Raw genomic sequence first — 23,663 nt, 5'->3', positions numbered from 1 at the left:
TATGGAAAATGATCATTTGGAAATGCTTAAAATGTAAATCATCATTTACTGTGAGGTGAGGTGTGGTTGGGGTGTGGACAGTGGTTGTGCTTTTGTAATGTTGAGGTATGGACAGCTACACACTGAGGCTTTGAGCCTCAGTCCTGCCTGTTCACATTTTATTCTGTAAAAACTAAATTTCCACTGCTTTTATGACCTTTTTAGTGGGGAGAACATAGCTAGGATTTAATGATTTATCAAATCTTTTAAATCCTTTGTCCTCCACAATGCTAAATGGCTGGGAGTCCTCGATCACCATGCTAACCAGGTCTTCATCTATTTGAGATTGTTCTCCTGAGGAAAGACAACAAAAACAAAGCACAGATATAAATATCACACACGTAACTTATAACAGTTGTATAATATTGTTATATCATTTAGTAACATTACTGCATGCTATATTATCATGACATTTGATGGCTCACCTGGTCTTGCTCCACAATCGGTGTTCCCCTTATTCTCATGCAAAGCTCTGTAGTGCCTAAGCATGGATGAGGTGTTGTTGTTATATCCCAGCTCCCTGGCACATAGCAAACACTTCACCTTGTACAAAAGTAAAGACACTTAACATAAATTGTATTGCACCATCAGTATTATGAAAATACATCTTCTGTAGAAATTTACATACCTTGTTGGGAGATATAAGATCAAAATGTTCCCACACAGGGGAGGACATCCTCCTCTTCTTAGCTGGCCCCATCCTCTCCTGACTTACTCTCCTCACTCTCATAAACCTCCAAACTGTCTCCAAACTCACTAACCGCAACTCTCCATCAAACACCCACATTTTGAATGAAGTCTGAGGGGTTTATATCGCTGTCAAAGGTTCGGCAAAGTTCGAACCACTTCCTGAACCAGTCACGTGGTACAGCCGGGCAACGAGGCTTTGGACGTCATTTTCAGCTCCTCCCATAAATGAAGCAAGCCTCGATACGTGCATCGCGGAAATGACCCCTCAGTTACTCAATACCCCTCAATTATTATTTTTCTGCATTTGGGTCTTAATTCTGCAACCTCTGACATTATCTATGCTTGGGCAGCTGTGTGTCTGACAATCAGGGAGGTGGCATGAATGTGGTTGTAAACAGGAAACAATAAAATAAAACAAAAATGCTATGCATGCAGAAAGAAAGGTCTTTTATGTGTTCATGTCTTTAAAGGACGATAAAGAAAAACACATGATAAGAAGAAAAAGAGGAAGTAGTGTGCGTGTGTATAGTACACAAATTTGACAGACAGTAGATAACAGCCAAACTTGATGTTACCACGGCACAGATGAACATGAGTGTGTGCATCTCCACTTCTGCCTCTGTTCACTGAGACTGAAGCAACGCCTCAGCTCTAACATCAGTTCAACATTTCAGGTACGAAACTTTGTCTTGGTCAGATTTCTCAATTTTTATTCCTCCATTAAGACAAATACTTGCTACCGTTACTGTAGGGTTTATAAACAGTGAGTTTTCCTGCCTTGTTCACCTGTTCAAAATAATCTTCCTCTCTATGGTATATCAGAACAATGATGCTCACCGTGAGCCTAAACTAACCAAAGAAGGCATTGTGTTTTGTTTCTTTGATTTTAACACATTTAATTGACAGTAAGTTAAAAAGAAAAAATAGAAAGATATGAAAATTTTCACTGTAGTTTAACGGAGACCACAAGTCTCTGCTAGAAGATTTTGAGGGAAGAAAAAAAAGCACTTTGTCGGTACATTCGCTCAGTCACTAATATATTGTTACATTGAGGATAGATGTCCAAAAATATCTTATTCACTGAAAAATATTTGTGGACACTACATTTTTCCTTCCTCAAAACTGTAACAAAATCCATGGAAAATGAGAAAATATCACTAGTTGGCCAAAGAACACAACAAGCGGGGTTTGTGTATCATAAGGATCCAGGAGCTATGTTCTCAGGCCCAGTTGGGTCCCGTTAGAGCAGGGGTGTCCAAACGTTTTTCACCGAGGGCCACATACATAAAAATATAGGAGGGGCTGGGCCACTTACTAGAAATTAGGTATATAGTCTAAGCTTTAGTGTATTAAAGTTAGAAAAATCAATTAAAAGTGGTCAAATATGTTATATTGTTGAATATAATTAAAGACAAAACTTTAAATATATTCAACAATATTTAAGTTATTAGGCTTAGCAACACACCTATTAACGTTCATTTGAAACAGTTATCAACATTAACAGACTGAACTGGACTTAATAACAGGAGTGCATATAATTTTAGTAAATTATTCTGGTTAGTGTCATCTGCACTGGGTATGTAAATCGGGGCATCCAGCTGCGGTGCTGATCCGACGCCACTTGTGCCACAAATCTGGAAGAATGTCACTTGATCAAGGAGCAAATCTGCATCAGATGACATCAACTAACTTTGTGTGTGCACTGTGCACAGCGGTGTGTAGTCTGTGTGTTAACAAAAAAACGCATATAAGAAAGTGGTGCTCAAAAGCAGGGTAGTGACAGAATTGATGCGCGTGATTGATATTTAAAGCATGTGTACCTGCACATGCATGCTTATTAACCCACAGGTACTGTGGAATATATTTTTTACTCACCTAAAGTGGGAACAGCATTGCACTCAGTTGGAGCACTGATGCTGCGCTGTGGACCGAAGGATGGCTGGTAGGTCTGGAGTAAACTTAGTGGTTGAGATGCGAAGGACATCTTGGAGATCGCTCATTTTGGTTCTTTGCTCACATATGTATGTTGAGCCAAATAGACTGATAATTTTTTTTGAGTGGCATCATTTAAGTCCCACTTTGTGAATTGAGTCTGACAGCTTCAAAAATATCCATACCCGTTGTTGTGCCTTTTAGACTCTTAAGATCGAGCAGCTCCTCTGAAACTCCAAAGTTCTCATCCACTCCCCACAAAAAAATTAGCAGCTGTCCGAAGTCTGTGGCATCAGTGCTCTCATCGCATGCAATGGAGTAAAAATCCTGCACTTTTTCCGGACACATTATTTAGGCAACTTTAATGTGGCAGTATTTTATGAGGTCTCCATCTCAAAAAGGCTTGCCATGTCTTGCGATGAGTTGGGCGACTTCAATGCTGGCTATTGTAGCCTTTTCCTGGACCTTTGAGCACGAAAAAAAAACTGTTGCTGACCCTGCAGGATAGCTACCATTTGCTTTACTTTCTGCTCTCGCTCAGCACCAGTGTAGGATGCATAGGCCTGATGTTTGATTTCATAATGACGTCGTACATTATACACTTTTCATAACCGCCACAGTTTCAGTGCAGATCAAACAGACACACTTCCCCTTGAATTCTTTGAAGAAATATTCACTCTCCTACCATGTCTGAAATTTTCTGCACTCACTTTCTACCTTTCGCTTCTTTGGTTCTGCCATGTTTAGTAACTTGAGGTAAATTTCTTCTGTGATTGTCCTTTTTGATGGAGTACCTGCCTTAATCAACAGTAGCTCCCCCTGGTGTTAAAACTAGGAAATGCAATACACTCAAGCAAAAGCTGAAGTGCGGGCCATATTCTATTTTATTTACAAAATTTCTTGTGGGCCTATTAAATATGGGCCGTAGTTTGGAAACCCCTGCTATAGGGTCTCCCAAGGCAAATTAGTCATGGATGAGGGGTCAGACAAAGAGTGACTGAAAAAAAAACCTTAAAAAACACAAACCCTATGACATCAGAGACATCACTGCAACAGTTTACTCTGCTTAACTGGTCACTTGGGTTAACTGGTTCTGGGCAGTTAACCCTGTCCCACCCTAGGCTCAAGCCCTGGGATGGGGGTTTGAGGATGTTTCTCTATCTCTCTTAGCCCATAGGATCCAGCCTATTGGCTAACCTAAAAGAGCTACACACATCTGTCTTCCTGTTAGACACAGGAAAGGCTGTTAGAGGTTTGCTTCACTGTGGTTTAAAGATATGATCAATGCAGAGAGAGGCACTCAAGCAACGCAGCAAAGTTGCATGTTTCTTTTGTGCATAGTTTTTTTGTGTCTGTCTTAAAGGTGCCATTTTAAATTTTTTCTGTTCTGTTTCTGTTTTTTTCCTTCTCAGGCACACAATGTTTCCCAATGCCTCACTGCTCACCGACACTCTCAAACCTGAGGATGACCAGGCAACTATGGTGGGCATCAATTCCATAGTGCACAATGTCACCATCGTCCTCTTAATGCTCACCGTTGTGCTCGGAATCACAGGGAACTCCGTGGTGATCTGGGTGGCTGGGATCAAACTTAAGGTGGATATAAAGTATATAATATGTTTCAAATACCTTCTGAGCTTGCCATTTATCTTTTTAACAAAAGCTCAGTGAAAACAACAACTTGGATTTAATATCTTGGCTAAAGAGATTTGGCATGCAGACTGGAGCAGCCAGGGATCAAACCTCCTACGTTTTGATCCAAGCCTGCCCTTATCTTTCACGTTTATGTATCAAAAGTACTTGTTTAGGGCTAAGAATGGACCAAAATACATCCTTTTGCAGTACAAATTAACAAGTTGACTAACTTAGGATGACATTTGCTACCACAGATCTTCATTAACTAAGTAGAAGATGTTTCCTGTCTCATCCGAGAAGCTTATAAAAGAAACAGCTTTTCAGAGGTCCTGTAACAAGTACTGACAGAGACTAGAAAGAGAGAGCACATTTGTCCCATACAGACTTCACTTCATTGGCCCCCTGTTAAATCAAGAACCTGGTATAAAATCCTTCTTCTTGAATACAAGATCTTGAATAATCATCAAATCTTGTATAATCTCTATTTTCGAGATTGGCTTATATCAGAACTTGATCAGGTGACTCTGGATCCTCCTTTGCTTCACAGGAAGCTTCCACGCTTAGTCTAGCTGTCCTAGCTTCCTCACATCACCTGCAACTGGTCTTGGCAAATGGCCGCACCTCCCTTAGCTTACTTCTGTCAGAGATTTCTTCCTGTTAAACGGGAGTTTTTCCATCCCACTGTCCTCATGTGCTTGCTTACGTCATCCACTTTCAGTGACATGTAGTCAGGATTTTGGAGAACTACATGGAAGCATGTGTGGGGTGGATGAAAACCCCTCTCATCCCTCTGAGTGGAATCGTGTTTGCAGAGCATGAATCTGCTGTAGCCTTCGCAAAGTGACGCTCTGGTGTGCAATGGCTTCTTTGTGGTTGAGTTCTAAACGTGCAGATATTTGAACTGACACACACCAAATGTAACTTCATATGTGGTAATAATACCTAAACCTGTAAAGTTATCTTATCTGCTTGTGGTTATATCTTTTTTAACACACTGCTTTTGACATGAATAAATTGGCATAGATAACATCCCAGTCAGGTTACTTGCTTCTTCCATTTTTTCTATTTTTTCTTCCTCTTATCTCTTTTCCATCTTTTATTTTCTTCTTCCTCAACAGCTGACGGTCACCAATGTGTGGTTGGTGAATTTGGCGATAGCGGACCTGATCTTCTGCTTCACACGAGTCTTCTCCCTCAGTCGGCTGTTCTTGTCAGACCACTGGCCTTTTGGCCTCTTCCTCTGTAAGTTCACCGGCTTCTTCAAATATGCCAATATGTTCTGCTCTGTGTTCCTGCTGGCTGTGATCAGTCTGGATCGAATGATCTGCATCTGGTGGCCAGTCTTCACAAAGCGCCGACGCACCCTGTCGGCAGCGAGGGTGGTGGCAGTCTGCGTCTGGATTGCAGCGATCCTCTTCAGCATTCCCTACTTCATCCATCGACAAACTTACATAGACAACAACAACCTGACTAAATGTTCTGTGGACCCAAAAGAGAAGGCAGAAGGGTACAACAGCACCAAAGTTGCTCTCTACTCCATCCGCTTCCTGTGTGGCTTCATATTTCCTTTTATGGTCATTCTAATCTGTTATACCTTGGCTGGGGTGGGAATCCGACGCACCCGTCTGTCAGGGAAGTCCCGCCCTCTGCGTGTAATAGCATGTTTGGTCATTGCCTTCTTCCTGTGCTGGGCACCTTATCACTGCCTCCAACTGGTGAGAATGATCAATGGTGATAATGATGTGAACTGGTTTTATGTTGCACAGAGCATTGCCTACTTTAACAGCTGTGTGAACCCACTGCTGTACTTTTGCATGGGGCTAAAATTGAGGGATGGGTTTAAAAACGGTCTGATGGGAGTTTATACAACGGCTCTGACAGATTATACAGGTGGCCAAAGTACTCCGTGCACTGATCAGTCTTTGGATTGAAGCTCTGTGTTTACAACAATCTTGTAACAGCAGAAAGGAGTTTGACAGCAGTTTTTTCTGAATAATTGTGATGCTCGGAAGATTACGTGTCCATTTTTTAGTTTTTAACAAATGTAAACTGGAGTGCAGACACTTTGATCTGTCTGTTACTACACAGGAAATTAAATTATTATTATTTTTATTACTTTCATTGTATTGTGAAGAAGGCACAAAGATCATAAATGTTGCTCAAAAAATGTACATATGTATATAATATGTTATAGATCTTGATTTTTTTCTTTTTTTAACATAGTAGACAATTTTTTAAATGCCTTCAAATTTATGAAAGAGTATTATTCTTTGATATCTATTGTCCGTCAATGTAACTTGTAATCTCTATGACTGTTGGAACAATTTACTCAAACAATATCTAAAAATCAAATAAATTATGTATATGTATATATTCGTGTCTCTGTGTGTGTGGTTTCAAAGTTTGTCTCATAACCATCTGACACCTGACATGCAGTTTTTATGTTATTTGGGGCCGTTACTACTGAAACATTTCCACACACACTACTGAAAACCAAGGTGTTTCAGGTGAACAGGACAGTGACCAAAGACAAACTAGTATATTTCAAAATGCAGATAAGTGCTAAGGCCTAAGCCTCAGCAGATACCATCAGAACTTTGTTGAATGCAACAGCTATGGGGCAGCAACCTGTTGCAGCTACAAGTGTGGATGTGCTGGATGGTCATCACTGATCAATGGCCATGAGTACCAGTTGGGGAATCGCTACAATCACAGCATTGTAAGATGGTGAATGATGTACCCAATGCCCAATATATTTTCTCAGAAATAACGGATTTATGTGACTGAGGACATCATTTCCTGTTTGATTGCAGAAACCACATTTTTACTCAACAGCTCTTTTCTTTTGAAATGCTACTGTTTTTGCCTCCACTGGTAAAATCTCTGGTAAAGAAATTTATGTTCAAATGTGCCACGTCCCCATTGTCTGTGTTCAACATTTTCATCTTTATATTATTCTTGTGACTTGAGCTAATCCTGCAGGATCTAACAGCCATCTATGTGTGTGAGTGACAAACGGGCAAGTAAGGTGTAAATGTGTTTCTGTGTAAACTAAAGTGACACAACGCTATGCAAAAACCAGGACAAAGTCAGAGACAGTGAAAAAAGGAAGCTGTGTGCGTGTGAGTGACATAACAGAAACTAACAGTAATAAAGCTATAGTTCCCATGACAGACATCGTTAGATTGCATTTTTACTTCTGCCTCTTAGACTGAAGCAGCTCACCACAGCTCTGTGAGAGCAGTTTAATATTTCAGGTAAGAAAATAATTCTGGGTTAGATTTCTCATATCAGATTGTTGTTTGATATTTGGACTGTGGTCAGGTGATGGGATTTGATTTTTGTGCCATTCATGGTTTTGTCCACTACACCGAAATGCGAATAACAAAATATTTTCACAGAACTTACAAAGGATTCCCTCTTTGATTGCAGAAACCACATTTTAACTTAACAGCTATTTTCCTTTGAGCTGCTACTGTTTTTGTTTATAACATATTAACTTTCTGAACAAATCTTGTTTTTACCAACAACAGTGTTGTTAACATCTTTATCTTATCTTTTTGGCTCTTTGGGGGAATTTTATGTCATTTAGGACTACTGTAGAACATTATTTACTCCTTTAAGCTCTCACAGCAAGAGTTTTTTTTTTTTAAATCTTGCATTAACTTCCAAACATGTAGGAAGTGTCATGAAAAAAGAATTCCTAAATCTTTGGAAACTCTAGTAGCTGAAAGGACTGATATTTAATTTCCAACCCCTATGAAGACTGGAGAAGAATGTTTTCAACTACAAATAATCCATCAATCAGGGTTGAACCTTGAAAGAGGCTGTACTTTTATTTACAATACTTACAAGTAATCCATGGGCAATTGTGAGCAGTGTAAAGAGCACCCATATGTAGGGCAAGAAGTCCCCTCATATGAAGCAAAGTAGAAGCCGGTCACAGCCAGGTGGCTGGTGTGAGGTGTGGGCAAATGCAGACAACGAAGGTGGGACTGAACTTAGCAAAAAGTGAGCCTTTATTGTGGCTGATGAGAGACATAAATGTAATGAGGAAACCAGCTAGATGAGAACTAACATAAAAACTTAAACTGGGAAGAACTAAATGCATGGAACCTGAAATACTTGGAGGCATGGAGACACATAGAAAACTGTGCCGGACAAACACAGGGAAACTCGCACAATATATAAACTTGAGGGTGACGAGGGAACGCATGGGAGCACAGCTGGGACAGTAGACATAATGACATTGCAAAGTAACACAGAGCACACTGAACACGGGATGAAAGACTGTCAAAATAAAACAGGTAATATACTGGGAGGAAGACTAAAACACACAGGTTTGACACTGGGACCTGGGGGAGAACAAACATGAGGACAAACAGACTGAGAAGATGGAGAGGGTGAGAGAACAAGAGACAAGATGGGCTGGGGAGAAAACACATGGATGCACATGACAGACTGGAGAGACATGGTAGTGGGTGGCTGTGGCTCAGGTGGTAGAGCAGATCAGCTACTGATTGGAAGGTTGGTGGTTTGATCCTTGGCTTCCCCAGTCTGCATGCCAAATATCCTTGGGCAAGATACTAACCCCAAGTTGCCCTCTGATGCATTCATCAGAGTGTGAATGTGTGTGAATGAAGATTAGTTTGCACTTGAGTTTAGAAGTGCTCGTATGAGTGGGTGTGAATGAGGTATGTTGTATACAGCGCTTTGAGTAGAAAAGTGCTATATAAGAATCAGTCAATCTACCATGGTGTGAAACACAAGGATGGGAACAGAAAAGGGAGACGAGATACAGAGGGAGAGAGAAGGGGCAAGAGATGTGAAGTAAGGCACAAACATGACTGAGGACACATAAACAAAGGACAAGACAGACTCTCACAGGAAACACAGAGATGATGGAGAAAGAAGGGGAACTTAACACAATAAAACATAAACTAGGCATACAAGAAAACTTTGCCTCCAGTTAAGTTGGTTCTATGTTTCTGACTGTAAAAGTGGAACTTAACCCATCTTTAAAATGCAAAAGTCACAGAAACTGCTGGGTGCTTCCTGTTAAGTCATGAGAGACATGCTGAGTAACTTGTTTTTCTTCTGTTCTGTCGTTTTCAGCCACACAATGTTTCCCAATGCCTCTCTTCCCACGCACATACTCACCTTTTCTAAGGATGACCAGGCAACTAAGGTGGTGAGTGCTGGCTTGGTCAATGTCAGCATCATCCTGTACACGCTCACTGTTGTGCTTGGCATCGCAGGAAACTCCATAGTGATCTGGGTTGCTGGATTCAAGCTTAAGGTAGATATAAAGTGTAGAATATGTTTGAAATACCTTCTGAGATCGTCAGTAATCTGTTTAACAAAAGCTCACTGAAAAAAAATCAGATTTATTCTGCACCCCATTTTACAACTCCCCACAAAGCAGCTTCAGCAAAGACAGTAAATATACTCTGCAATAGCAAACTGTGACCTTCAGTCAAGTAAAGGTGACAGCCACGATTTTTATTACCTGTGCGAAACGTGCAGAAAAACTGTAACCAGGATACTTTATATCAATATTTCCCAACCTTTTCGAGCCACGCACATATTTCACATTGGAAACATCACACGGCACACCACCAAACAAAAACGTCACAAAAAGGATATTGATAATATTTCCCTGTGTACCATGAATAGCGGAATTGGCTCAGTTTGTCCCCAATATACCTTTTTTGCTTTCTTCTTCACTACTCATGCTAGGGCCTTCATCTGGATTGGAATTTTCTCCAGGAGCCAGGATAGATTGACTATTTTTCTTTTCAAATATTTATCTATTGCTACTATGCGCTGGTCGTTTCACAACATGACTATCATGTAATTCCTTCTTTGTCATCTTCTGTTTTACTGGCAGTTGGCAACCCGTTTAATTAGAGTATGTACTTTTACTGCCCTCTAGTGGAAAAGAATGTAATTGTTCTGCCCATTACTCACACCAAATGTTTAGAGTACTAATCAGGTGGAACCAGATAATCTTCCATGGCACACCTGATCATTTCTCAGGGCACACCTATGTGTCACATCACAGTGGTTGGGGAACACTGCTTTGTAATATAGGGCTGGGGTTGGCAACCCAGGGCACGTGTGCCACAGCTGGCGCACAAAGGGTTAACCGGTGGCACGACCATAGCTGGACTGGTAGTGCCATCGGGCATGGGCCAATGGTGATTTTTCATTTTTACGGGCCTATGGTTTTTGTTTTGTATGTTTGTTTGTTTGTTTGTTTGTTTTGTGTGTGTGTGTGTGTGGGGGGGGGGGGCTGTAACTGTATAATGTGTAAAAATAACTCAGTTGTTTGGTGGTGGCTACGGCGGAGCTTCCACAGAGGCCAGCAGGTGAATGAGGGAAAGGGGAGGCAGGAGGAGGAGGAGAGACCCGAGGCGGCCACCGGTCCGGTAAGAAGTTATGACCTGCAGTCTATCTGGGTCAGATATAAACCAAGTTTAGGTGGAGTTTATTTTTGTTGTGCTGACTTTTTACAGTCAGTTACAATAACTCGTACTGCGTACTAGCTAGCATGACGGAGTTTCTATGAAGCTGGGTGAGTGCTATGATGTTACTGATAGTGAACTTTATTTTATTCATAAGGTTAGTTAGTAGAGTTGCCAACCGTCATGTAAAAAACAGAATCGTCTCGTATTCAGAGAAAATATTAAACGTTTCGTATTGAGCAGAAAAGAAACACAGTTTGTACTTAAGCTACAATGGAAAAAAGACACAAAGCTGGAGTCATCCTGTCTTTCCGGTGCACACCTGCCTCTTCTTCTCTCATTCTCTCACCCTCCCTCTCCTGTTGCTACTTCAATCATGAAACTGATCAATGATCAGCTGATTGGCTTTTCTCTCTTGTTTGTTTATCGCCCACTTTGCACCAGAAAGAGGAAACCAGCGGATTTCGCGCTAAACAACAGCAGCACGTTTAAGCTTGATCAACTGTTGTTAGAATTTATTTAATATGAATTTCTAGTATCAGCTGATGTTTGCTGGAGCCACAGCTCTAAAAGCTGCTGGTCATGATGTCAGTTTGGATATGTGGTGAGAGGGAAACATGAAGATGAAACCAAGAGATGTCCTTACTGAATCATCAGAGCTGAACAGGTGATGGAGAAACAGGTTTACCTTTTAGGTGACATGAATGAGTTGAAGTTATGAACTGTTTCTGAGAGACAAATAACACCAGGATCCTTTTCTAAGTAGCTGACAGCTGGTAACTGTGCAGGGGCGGGTCTAGTAAAGTTTTGTCAGGGGGCCAAGTAGGGCATTAACAGGGAAAGGGGGGCACAAAGAAATACTTTTCTTTCTTATTCTCATTTAAAATGTCTAGTTTTTAATAGATAATTATCTGAATCTTACAACCAACGTTTTTATCTGATGTAAAATGTATAGAAATCATACATATACCAACAAGACAGTGTACGTGACTGTCACAACAGCGTTCATTTTCATTCAAAGGCTTTCTGGTTTTTCCTATAATACCTGGTGGGCTGGTCTCTAGTCAAAATGCCTGGGCCGATTTTCTGTCCCAGTCCAACCCTTGGCACGGCATGCAGTGAATTAATCTGAGAGGGTACAATAAAAAATATATTCAGGAACTGTCCGCTCAGCGCAGCATCAGCACCGCGGAAGTACATGCCTACATCCATAGACTCGAGACAGAATTCACAATGCATTTTCAGGACTTTCAGGTCTATGGACCAATGTTTTCTTTTCTGATCAAACCAGAAAGGTTTAATGAGCAGCTGGATTTGTCTCGCATTAACTGGCTGCACACAGAGGACATCAAAATGCAGCTGATTGAACTGAAAAGCTCGACTCTGTGAGGGTCAAAGTTTGCAGAACTATGAACGCAGCTGGAATCCATAGCTGTGCGTGTTCATGGAGCTGCATTTTCACCTGCTGGACATCACTACCTGACAAGTTTAACTGTCTTCAGAACATTGCGGATGCCTTATTGACAGTATTTTTCATTGTTATGAGGAGACCATAAATTTGCATTTGCATGTTCTGTTGTACAGTTCTTGTTATGGATAAAAAGTGTTTTGGTTTTTTTTGTTTCCAAATAGCTGATAACTGCTTATAGCTGCCAACATCTGCAAACAAATATTATTCTATAAAGTTGTTCTATATAGTGTTTAACTGTTAATATAGACCGTTATTACATTTATTGCTAATGCAATCATATGGTACATTAACTTCGGAGGAAATTTTAGATGGCACTCATCATCAGAAAGGTTGCCGACCCCTGATATAGGGTAAAGACTGTACAATAATAGAGAGAAAACCCTGACAATCAGATGTCTGGACACAAAGACTATAATTGGGGATGAGGGGAAAGAGAAGTGAAGGGAGGAAGGAGATAGGATAACATGAGAGAGAGCCAGAGTTTAAAGCAGTGAGAAACTCCAGGCCTCGAGGGCCGCTGTCCTGCAGCTTTTAGATGTCATCCTGTTTCAAAACACCTGAATCAAATGATTAGTTCATTACCAGGCCTCTGGAGAACTTAAAGATCATGTGTTTATGTGTTTTTAATGTTTTCAATGGCTTTTAACATAAAGAAATCTCCATAGACAACATCCCAGTCTGGTTCCTTGCATCTAGCAAATGTGAGCTTCTGTTTTTCTTCCTCTTGTCTCTTTTCCATAGTATTTTTTTTCTTCTTCCTCAACAGCTGACGGTCACCAATGTGTGGTTGGTGAATTTGGCGATAGCGGACCTGATCTTCTGCTTCACACGAATCTTCTCTCTCACTCGGTTGTTCTTGTCAGACCACTGGCCTTTTGGCCTCTTTCTCTGCAAGTTCAACGGCTTCTTCAAATATGCCAATATGTTCTGCTCTGTGTTCCTGCTGGCTGTGATCAGTCTGGATCGAATGATCTGCATCTGGTGGCCAGTCTTCACAAGGCGTCGACGCACGCTATGGGTAGCGAGGGTGGTGGCAGTCTGCGTCTGGATTGCAGCGATCCTCTTCAGCATTCCCTACTTCATCCATCGACAAACTTACATAGACAACAACAACCTGACTAAATGTTCTGTGGACTCGATTGAGAAGGCAGAAGGGTACAACAGCACCAAAGTTGCTCTCTACTCCATCCGCTTCCTGTGTGGCTTCATATTTCCTTTTATGGTCATTCTAATCTGTTATACCTTGGCTGGGGTGGGAATCCGACGCACCCGTCTGTCAGGGAAGTCCCGCCCCCTGCGTGTAATAGCATGTTTGGTCATTGCCTTCTTCCTGTGCTGGGCACCTTATCACTGCCTCTTAATGGTGAAGATGGTGGACAATAATATTGCACTGTTGAAAATCTTGTACCCTGTAGCAATGGGCATTGCCTACTTTAACAGCTGTGTAAACCCGCTGCTGTATTTTTGCATGGGTCTAAAAATGAGTGAGGGATTTAGACAAGGTCTAATGAAAATTTATAGAAGGGCTCTGTCAGATGATATGGATGTCCAAATTACTCAGTACACTGAACATTCTTTGGACTGAAGCTCTGGGTTGAAACACAGCACTGTTTCTGTGCCAAAAAAGAGTCTGACAGCAGTGGGTGTAGCTAATCTTTGTGTTTCTCTGATTTATCCTAAAGCTCAGAAGAATAAATTTTCATGTTTTGATCAGTCTGTTGTAATTTCTCAACGCAAACCATTGTAATGCAATTAAAATGAAAATGCTTTACAAGGCACTAAGATTAGTATACTTAATCTTATATATAGTTACTTAATATAGTTACTGTAACAAAAAACAAATTATATACATATATATATATCTATATATATATATATAGATATATATATATATAGATAGATAGATAGATAGATAGATATGCGTGTGTGTGTGTGTGTGTGCGTGTGTGTGTCACATTACTTTGTTTTCTGTCGAATGCACACACTGCCTGTGTATGAAGTAGGGACTACAATTTATAAATGCAATGAGTGCATACAAATTCTTTGTCTAAATATTAATAACACAAATTAATAACAGTCTACACCATTAGACTGTTAACGGATACAATTCTCCTGGATCAATGCTTAACTCTCCCTTGAGTGCCTGAAAATACATTTTATTAGCTTTACCTGACAGTGAAAGTCAGGGTTAGACTGGATATATTGTATGCATTTTGGTGCTTGAGGCATTAACAATAGGGAAACTATACAAATAATGACTGTGTAAGCTGCATACTTGAGTTTAAGGTTGGACTCCTGATTTTCAATAATATGTTTAAAACCAAATTCAGTTTTCCTATAGAACCAGACAGTAACAGTCTTTATAACATATCATACTTAAATTTACAGGGCTGTTTCTATAGGTGCCTGTAGGTGAAAGACTTCCTTTTTGTAGGATTCCCCATTATTATCCTCTGCATGCACACCTGGGACAGGAGTCTGTTCCAGGAAGCATAATCAACGTACTTCAACTCCAAAATAAGTAACTCTGAATTATCAGCTCCAGAACTGATCAGAGTTTGTTCCGTCCTGTTCACCCTGGGTGAAGCACATGCATGAGTAGAGAAAAAATGACATCATCAGTGAAGCTCAGACACACACACAATTCACCATGGCAATCAGACAGAAAGAAACAACAACAACAAAACATTGGACTCATTTCACCCCAATTTAACTGGATGTTCTGCTGTGTGTGTATGGTGAGTATAGTGCCAACTCCAGCTGCCTTAAGGTGCTTTATATCATTAGGCAGATACCCTACACCGATACAGAGAAAGTCCCAATAATCAGATAAACCCCACTATGAGCAAGCATTTTGTGACAGTGGGCAGGAATAAAACTCTTTTTAACTGGAAGAAACTTCTGGCAGAACCAGACTAAGGGAGAGGCTGCCATCTGCCACGACCAGTTGGAGATAAGGTGTGGAAAATGGGACAAAAGGCACGCTGTGGAAGAGAGCCAGAGGTTATTAACAACTATTAAGGCATGGGTTTAAATGGGTAAGACACATTTTTCTACTCTCATTTTGGTTTTCCTTGTTTTGATATATTAAGCAAGACTATAAGAAAGACTGTATGAAAAAATGGTTTTAGAGTTCTATTTAGCTAACAGAAAGAAGGCAGATGTTTGCAGAGGTTTCTAGTGCCTTCAGCATAGTCTAGTTGCTGAAGGCATTGCTGGAGTCAGTCACCTCCCAGGACTTTAGTTTCTGCTTAAAATATGATTATTTTCTATGCTCATACTGATGACATTCCCTATTGAGCCTTCTGCCTAAACAGAACCCCTTCCATCTGTAAGTAGGCCACTCAGTCCTGAGATTTTATCCACAAAAATCTCACTCTTCAACAGAGGGTAACCATGGTTAAATGCCATGACATGTCATGAAACAAGCACAATTGTGTAAATGCTCATGAAAACCTCGGGACATTTATTACAGCCTGACAGTTAGACTAGATAAACTAGATATGTGTGTTTTAACTTCAAATCTGTAAATCTATATCTGATACACTTTTTTAAGTATTTATTAAGTAAGTATTTTGTTACTGTTTTAAAGGTGGCTCTTGGAGTTTGTTGCTGGAGCTGTAGTCCTGTGCTCTCATCATAATTGTCCATTTTCATTGGTTTCTTGTGTTCCCCTTGTCTATGTCTGAGAGTTTTCCATTCACTTCCAGACTTATTTTAAGGCTCGCTTCCTCATGTAGCCTTCAGTGTTTATGCTTCATAATGCAGCACATTTTTTTTGTCAGGTCTATACACGTAGGTTATAAAAACTCTTTGTTTTTCCATGCACTTTTTTCTTTTGTTTTTTTTTTATTTATTAACTAATTCCTAACCGTTCATTCACACAGTGAAGTTGTTTCTGGCATTTTCTTTTTCTGAGCGGCCTGTTCCCTGCAGTTGGGTATCTGAAAACAACAATTCTGTTCTTAAGGTAAATATTCATTATAATATGTGTTATCACATCCTTGCATTCATATCAGCGGTGTTATTTGACCTTAGTTAAATACTGGTAATATTTTAAAAGGTTATTTTCATTTTTTTCAGGGTGCTGCTGTTCTACTGGGAAACTTTAATGCTCAAGTGGGCAACGACAGTGAGACCTGGAGGGACACGATTGGGAATAGCAGCCTGTCCGATCTCAACCCTTTACCTGAACCACAGTTTTTTTCATAACCAACAGCATGTTCAAACATAACGGTGTCCATAAATGCACATGGCACCAGGACACATAAGGTTGCAGGTCGATGATTGATATTTATAATCATATCATCAGATCTATGTTCTGTACACTTGGATGAAGAGAGGGACTGAGCTGTCAAGTAAACGACACCTGGAGGTGAGTTGGATCAAGTAGTTGAGGGAGGATGCTGGAAAGACCCGACACACCTAAATAGTGAGGGTGTGCTGGCAACACCGAGCAGAGTTCCCAGTCCACGAGATCCAGCCCAACTCCCAACTCCGGCAGAGCTTTGACAGCATTCCGAGGGAGAATGGGGAACTTACGTCTCATTGAGCTGCAGCTGGAAGTTGGTTGGTTGCCACAGATTGTTTTCATAATTTTTATGGACAGAATTCCTCAGTATAGCCACTTTTCACCATGAGGATCTTGACTCTGCTTTTCACAGATGATGTGGTTCTGTTGGCTTCATAAGGTGGTGGCCTCCAGCTTGCACTGGAGCAGTTCACAGTCGAGTGTGAAGTAGCAGGAATTAGAAGCACCTCCAAATCTGGAGAGGGTGGTCTGGCTGTTCTCCTTAGGCTGCTGCCCCCACGACCTGGCCCTGGAGAAGCGGATGAAAATGGGCGGATGGATGGATGAATCAACTTTCCATTGCTGGATGCCAATTAAGCCTTGTTTCTTGGAAACAGCTGTGAACAGTTTATAACAGAAAACAATTCTGCAATTGAATTTAAATAACTTATTCACACTTCTGGTCTTATGCTCAATTGGTGTGTGAATCTATGTCTGAGAAAAAATGGGAGGGAAATGTGGATATGGTTGTGTGAGGAAAAAAACAGCTATATTCAGAATGGAAGATAAAGCCAGACACATGACGTGAAAAAAGAGGAAATGGAGGGTGTGTGAATGTGCCTGGGAGTGTGTATTCACATGTGTGAGAGCCATGACATAAACTATGTAACAGCCAAACTTGAAGTAACTACAGGACAGACAAACAAATACACCCTCACTTCTGCCTCTGACTACTAAGAGTGAAGCTGCTCACTTTAGCTCAATATTTAAGGTAATAAATTCAATTTTTCTTTCTTGGTTAGCTCTCTCAGATGATACTTAAATTCTTATTTTTTTTAATTTGTGTTTTTGCATTTTTGTTTTTCCTGCCTGTTTAAATGTAATATTAGGTTTTTCTGCTTAATAGAGAGCTTTGGTTATGTATAGTTGATTGAAAATCTTTGGAAAAGAGCTTATGATGAATTAAATTGTTTACGTGCAGTTTTTTAAAAAAAGAAATCAAGAAATATTTAGAAACCACATCAGATCTCCCACAATGGGAGAAAATCCAACTCAATATCTATACTGATATTGACTAGGCAATGTGTTAGGAATGAACACATTCAAATGAATGCTACATTATTTGATGGAAATGAAAGTTATTAACCTAAACAAACAGGATGTCTTTGTGAGAATTTAATTTGCCTTTCCAAAGGAAAGTTTTAGGAACCTTAATATGGATAAAGAAATGAAACTAGAATTTCTTCTAAAGCAGCTGACCTGTGGTCTTGTAGGCATCTAAAGTGTAAATAAACATGTGCATCAAAGCATGATTGGGCCAACTGTAATAACAACTTTTTACCAAACTAACAAATACTAAAACCCAGACAGTTTTCCATATATAAAGAATTTCTTTGTAGTTAGTGTTCAAAATTTGTTCATCTTGCTCAAATCTTTCATGTTCAACTACATTATGGGTTAAAACTTGAGGGTCAAAATACCCAAAACAGCACATTAAGTTATAGCCTGCTACATTTTTTGGCAACAGGCAAAAATATAGTGATAAAGAAAACCATATGTCACCATATGTCCTGACGCCTCAACAGAGTGAAAGTAGTTGCCACTAACCTGTGGAGGAATTGAAAAATCGAATTTTTTCCTAAAAGTAGGGAATAGCTTGTGTTACAAGTGTGAGTATAGGCTGGATTTGTCACAGTCTGGCTGAGGCAGACTGTGTTTGCAAAAGAGGACTCAAACGCAGACCAAAAACAGAAGGTGATGTGGATTAACAAAAAACAAGCCGTTTATTAAGGCTAGCAAAAACGGTACAAACAAAGGCCATGGGTGAAAACTAAACAATAACCTAAACTGGGTGAACTAAAACGAAAACATGAAAAAACCTTAAACATGGTGAACTGACATGGATACCTGAAAACACGACGTGAAATAACAGACGACCTGAGAAGGAATGACTGAAAACATACAGACTAAATACACACAGGAGGCTAATGAGGGAAGTGGGAACACATGGGGAAACAGCTGACACACATGAACATAACGATGTCACAAGGGGAGAGTAAAACTAAAAACACTGAACATAGGAACACAGGACCCCTTCAAAATAAAACAGGAAACATAATGAGACGCAGACATGAGAACATGAACTTGAAGGGCAAGGGAGACTTAACAGGAGTTGAAAGCACAAGGGGAAACTAATAAGCAAATGAACTTAGATAACCTAAATAACTTAAACATACCATAAACATCAGAATAAACCAAAACTCCAAAACGCTAGGTCAAACGACCCAGGATCGTGACAGGATTCTATTATGTATCTGCACTGATTAATGAACAAGAACAAGATCAGGCCTCTTTACAGATCGGGGTGACAGTTTAATATGTTATTAACAGCTTTTAATCTAATATCTTCTGCATAGCAGAAATTAGATTATTTTTAAGTTATATAAACTAGTATATTTAAGCTGTTAAACCTTAGTGAGTTGTTGCCAGAGTCACATGTATTCAAAGACTAAGGTCTAAGGAAATAATCTCATCACAAATACCACTTGTTACTTGTTTTTAAGCTTTTGACTCTGTAACATGAGCTTTATCAGATGATGAAATTTGCTTAATGTCACAATTTTTTTTCTGACCTGACCCATTTTCATAACATACTTCCTGTTTCTATAAGTTTAACCATTTCCCACACACTTTAAAATACAACAAAACCTTCAGCCAACAGTTGGTCAAGAATTACACCCCTATGCATACATATATGCATATATAATTTATACACACTTATATATACTATATTTTGTATGTTTGGATGAATATTTCTTACCACTGCAAAACCTGTTTATTACCCCCATAAGTGGTGCCACATTTGCACATTTGTAAGGATAATGCATTTATGGGTTGAGCAGTGGAGCTGAGTGTGTCGGCTGTGCCCATGAAAAACTTGTCAAATCTTTTTTTGCCAAACAGCTTATTCTGTCATTGAGTCGTGTTTATTGGATTGGATTATTGAAGTCTAATGAAATAAAACATATTGGAAATGTAACAGCTTATTCATTTAAGAAACAGCAGCCTTAGTAGCATGTGGAAGAACCATACACAGCCAAAACAAGTCAAATTGTTTTAAAATTGCCTTGTAACCATTTCACAGACTAATCGGCAGCAACAATTGCTTCTCTGAGATCACTGCTGTGTATGTCCTCCTAGGCTCTGTGTAAACAAACACCTGAGTGTCCCACAACAGACAACTGCCAAATCATTTGCTGTTATAGATATGATCACACTTCCTGACGCCCAGTCTAATGCACTTACAACACTCCCCCTGCTTCTTAGCCTCTTAATTTCTATGGAAGCAGTAAGACTAACACTCAGTCTCTGGCTCACTGCTTCTGCATATTGGTTTTTGTTAGATAAATAACAATGTCACTTTTTTTTGTTCATTTGAGTTGTGCACCCATTTGAAGACCCACTGGTTATTTTTATTGTAACTTGATATATAAAGCAGAGTACATTCTTTACAATGGCTGTAAAAGTAATATATATATCATTGTGAGCAGCGTGACAAAGACCTAAATAGATGAAAAGATAGCAGCCAATGTGAATCAAAGCAAATGCCATAGCTGGACAAAGAAAAATCATCTACGGAGTCAGTGAGTATGATAATATACAGCAGCGTGTGAGGTAATCTTATGACTTCCTATTCACTGTCTGGAAGATCAGGAGTTACATGATGAGTAATATTTTGTTATTTTTCTGTTCTCTCTTTTACAGCCACACAATGTTTTCCAATGTCTCTGTGCCCAATCAGATGCTCAAGTTTTCAAAGGAGAACCAGACAACTATGATGGGCATCAATGCCATAGCGGACTATGTCACCATTATCTTATATGCACTGACCGTTGTGCTCGGCATCACAGGGAACTCTATAGTGATCTGGGTGGCTGGATTCAAACTTAAGGTAGATATAAAGTGAAACATGTATTTCAAATACCTTCTGAGGTTTTAAGTATCTCTGTGAAATTCTCATATTTAGTTTGTACAATATTTTATAGGCAAGAGTTTTCGAGACAGCTTCAGTAAATATGTTTTTGGGTTTTTTTTAATGTTACATATCAGTGCATGAATGCAACCAGTATACTGATTAAAAAATACTCAATGGCAGATTTATCATTCACCTCTTAGTGAAATATTTCCTTTTGCGTGCCAAAATGCAGAGGTGGCACAAGAACATACATTCATCACTTAAGTAGAAGTACAAATATTTGAGTTTGTTTGAAAGTCTTAATACTTTATTAAAGATAAGAAGCAAAAATATAACATGTGCATAAATATTTACAGCCTTTGAGGTCAGGTGCATCCTGTTTCCACTGATCAGCTGTCAGATTTAAGCCCCAGACTGACAGTGCATGTCAGAGCACAAACCAAGACAGGAAGTTCAGGGAATTATACCCGACCTGAAGTTTCCCAAAAGTATCTGAAGGAGTCTCAGACCATGAAACACAAAATGATCAGGTTCTCTGAAAAGAAAGATTGAACTCACTGGGCTGAATGCCAAGCCTCATGTCCGTAGTAAACCGGGCACTGCTCATCATGATGTACAGAGACATCCTTGATAATAAACTGCTCAACAGCGACTGGACCTCAGACACGAGTGAAAGGTCATCTTCCAAGAGAACAAGACCCTAAGCATACAGCCAAGATAACTAAGGAGTGGCTTCGGTACCACTCTGTAAATGTCCTTGAGTGATTTCTTGATAAATGAACCCACCAACCCTTGGCTTAAATAACTCCAAATAACCCTCTTTTTTCTTCTCTTTTGTTAATGAACCCCTTCTGTCATAGTTTCTAGTCATATCAGCATATAAGGAAATCCAGCTGTTAATAAACTTCTTACATCCATTGATTTGGTATGATTAAACTTATTTTTGACCAATTAAGACTTAATAAGTTAAAGCACTGATTATGACTGTACAAGTTGAAACACAGTGTGTTAGGTCTCAATGTGCACAGGGTGGCTAAATTTAATAAGTACATCCTCACCTATCAGCCTTTGGCCTTATCAGCCCAATGAGTGATCATTATCAGTCAATATCTGTCTCACCTCTTCCTCCTACTGAGAGCTGGTCACCCTTTCAGAGGTAGTAATGGATGGTGTGTTTGCAAGTTAAAATAGGAACACAAATCCCCACTTGGAGGCTGGGCAGAGGTTTATTTCACTTAGCTGAATTGCTAAGTGAATTGCTAATTCACTTAGCAATTGCCTTGTGATACAATTTGCCAACAGAGTCCTCTCATGTATTTTTTCACATAAACACTAGATGTTTATTGATACCACTGATAATAACAACCTACTGAGTTTGATACAAGATTAAGATGAAGGCCAAATAGTGATATTTTAAAATTGCTAATATAGCTGATAAAATCACAATCTGGTGACTTGCTTCATATAAATACATTTTTTTCTTCCATTCTTCTCTTTTCCATCTCGCTTTATTCTCTCCTCCTTAAAGCTGAGTGTCACCAACGTGTGGCTGGTGAATCTGGCGATAGCAGACCTGATCTTCTGCTTCACACGAGTCTCCTCCCTCATTCAGATGCTCTTCTTCGACCACTGGCCTTTTGGCCTCTTTCTCTGCAAGTTCAACGGCTTCTTCAAATACACCAACATGTTCTGCTCTGTCTTCCTGCTGGCTGTGATTAGTCTGGATCGAGTGCTCTGCATCTGGCAGCCTGTCCTCACAAAGCGTCAACGCACCCTGTGGGTAGCGAGGGTGGTGGCAATCTGCGTCTGGATTGCAGCGATCCTCTTCAGCATTCCCTACTTCATTCATCGCCAAATGTACATGGACAACAACAACCTGACTAAATGTTCTGTGGACCCGAAAGAGAAGGCAGAGGGGTACAACAGTACCAAAGTAGCTCTCTACTCCATCCGCTTCCTGTGTGGCTTCATGTTTCCCTTCACAATCATTCTGATCTGCTACACCTTGGCTGGGGTGGGAATCCGACGCACCCGCCTCTCAGGAAAGTCCCGCCCTCTGCGTATACTAGCCTGTTTGGTCATTGCCTTTTTCCTGTGCTGGGCACCTTACCACTGCCTCTTACTGGTGAAGATGGTGGACAATGAAAATGCAGTGGTGAAAATCTGGTACCCTGTAGCAAAAGGTGTTGCTTACTTTAACAGCTGTGTGAACCCGCTATTGTACTTCTGCATGGGTCTAAAAGCGAGAGAGGGTTTCAGGCAGAGTGTAATGAGAGTTTATAAAAGAGCTCTGACAGATGAAATGGATGGTCAGATGACTTAGTCCACTGATCGCTCTTTGGATTAAAGCTCTGGTTTGAAACACGACACTGTTTTAGTGGCAGGAATAAGTGGGTGTAGCTAAAGTTTAAGTTCCCCCAATGATCCTAAAGCTAAAAAAAATGCATATCTTTATATAAACCATTAGTATAGCAGTGAAATGGCAATAGCAAAGTCGTTATTATAATGTAACTTGTAATCTGTTGCTTTTCATTGCAGTTTATGTGCAGCAAGAATTAGTAGGTATGACTGTGAAAAGGTGTTTTCTTTCATTCTGTGCTCAGTGAAAAAAATATATGTTTGGCACACTGGAGTGAAACACTGTTTTGTGACCCTTCTTCTAGAGTGTCTGCAGCTCCAGGGGGATTGCTCCAGGTTTCTCTTGTTTTAAAAGCTAGAGGCTTTTAATTGTCATTTTATTTTGTTTCTGTGACTCTTTAAAAGCCATTTAGCATCAGAGCACTTTCACTGAACAGTGCCAAGCTAAATCTCATCGTTCTATAACTTGTTTCTATCTATCTATCTATCTATCTATCTGTCTGTCTGTCTGTCTGTCTGTCTGTCTCTCTCTCTCTCTCTCTCTCTCTCTCTCTCTCTCTCTGTGTATATATATATATATATATA

At 39.9% G+C, this 23,663-nt stretch overlaps 3 protein-coding genes across 3 annotated transcripts; all 3 read left to right on the top strand.

Moving 5' to 3' along the window:
• Positions 1-4,080: 4,080 nt before the first annotated feature.
• Positions 4,081-6,453, top strand: LOC146363471 (formyl peptide receptor 2-like). Its single transcript, XM_084920183.1, has 2 exons — positions 4,081-4,257; positions 5,415-6,453. The coding sequence occupies exons 1-2, from the start codon at positions 4,081-4,083 to the stop codon at positions 6,225-6,227; spliced, it is 990 nt and encodes a 329-aa protein (XP_084776309.1). The 3' UTR covers positions 6,228-6,453.
• A 2,873-nt stretch (positions 6,454-9,326) lies between these two features.
• LOC146363470 (C3a anaphylatoxin chemotactic receptor-like) lies at positions 9,327-13,958 on the top strand. Its single transcript, XM_084920182.1, has 2 exons — positions 9,327-9,595; positions 13,001-13,958. Exons 1-2 carry the CDS (start codon positions 9,362-9,364, stop codon positions 13,817-13,819), a joined length of 1,053 nt encoding a protein of 350 aa, XP_084776308.1. The 5' UTR covers positions 9,327-9,361; the 3' UTR covers positions 13,820-13,958.
• A 2,024-nt stretch (positions 13,959-15,982) lies between these two features.
• On the top strand, positions 15,983-23,601 carry LOC146363469 (N-formyl peptide receptor 1-like). The gene is made up of 3 exons (XM_084920049.1): positions 15,983-16,204; positions 16,318-20,696; positions 22,249-23,601. The coding sequence occupies exons 2-3, from the start codon at positions 20,466-20,468 to the stop codon at positions 23,041-23,043; spliced, it is 1,026 nt and encodes a 341-aa protein (XP_084776175.1). The 5' UTR covers positions 15,983-16,204; positions 16,318-20,465; the 3' UTR covers positions 23,044-23,601.
• The last annotated feature ends 62 nt before the right edge of the window (positions 23,602-23,663 follow it).

Source organism: Perissodus microlepis, chromosome 22 (genome assembly GCF_051167445.1).
Source record: "Perissodus microlepis isolate ML-2025 ecotype Zambia chromosome 22, ASM5116744v1, whole genome shotgun sequence".
In the NCBI taxonomy this organism is placed as follows: domain Eukaryota; kingdom Metazoa; phylum Chordata; class Actinopteri; order Cichliformes; family Cichlidae; genus Perissodus; species Perissodus microlepis.
The sequence above is the reverse complement of the archived record's forward strand: the minus strand, read 5'-3'. Positions and strand labels throughout refer to the sequence as shown.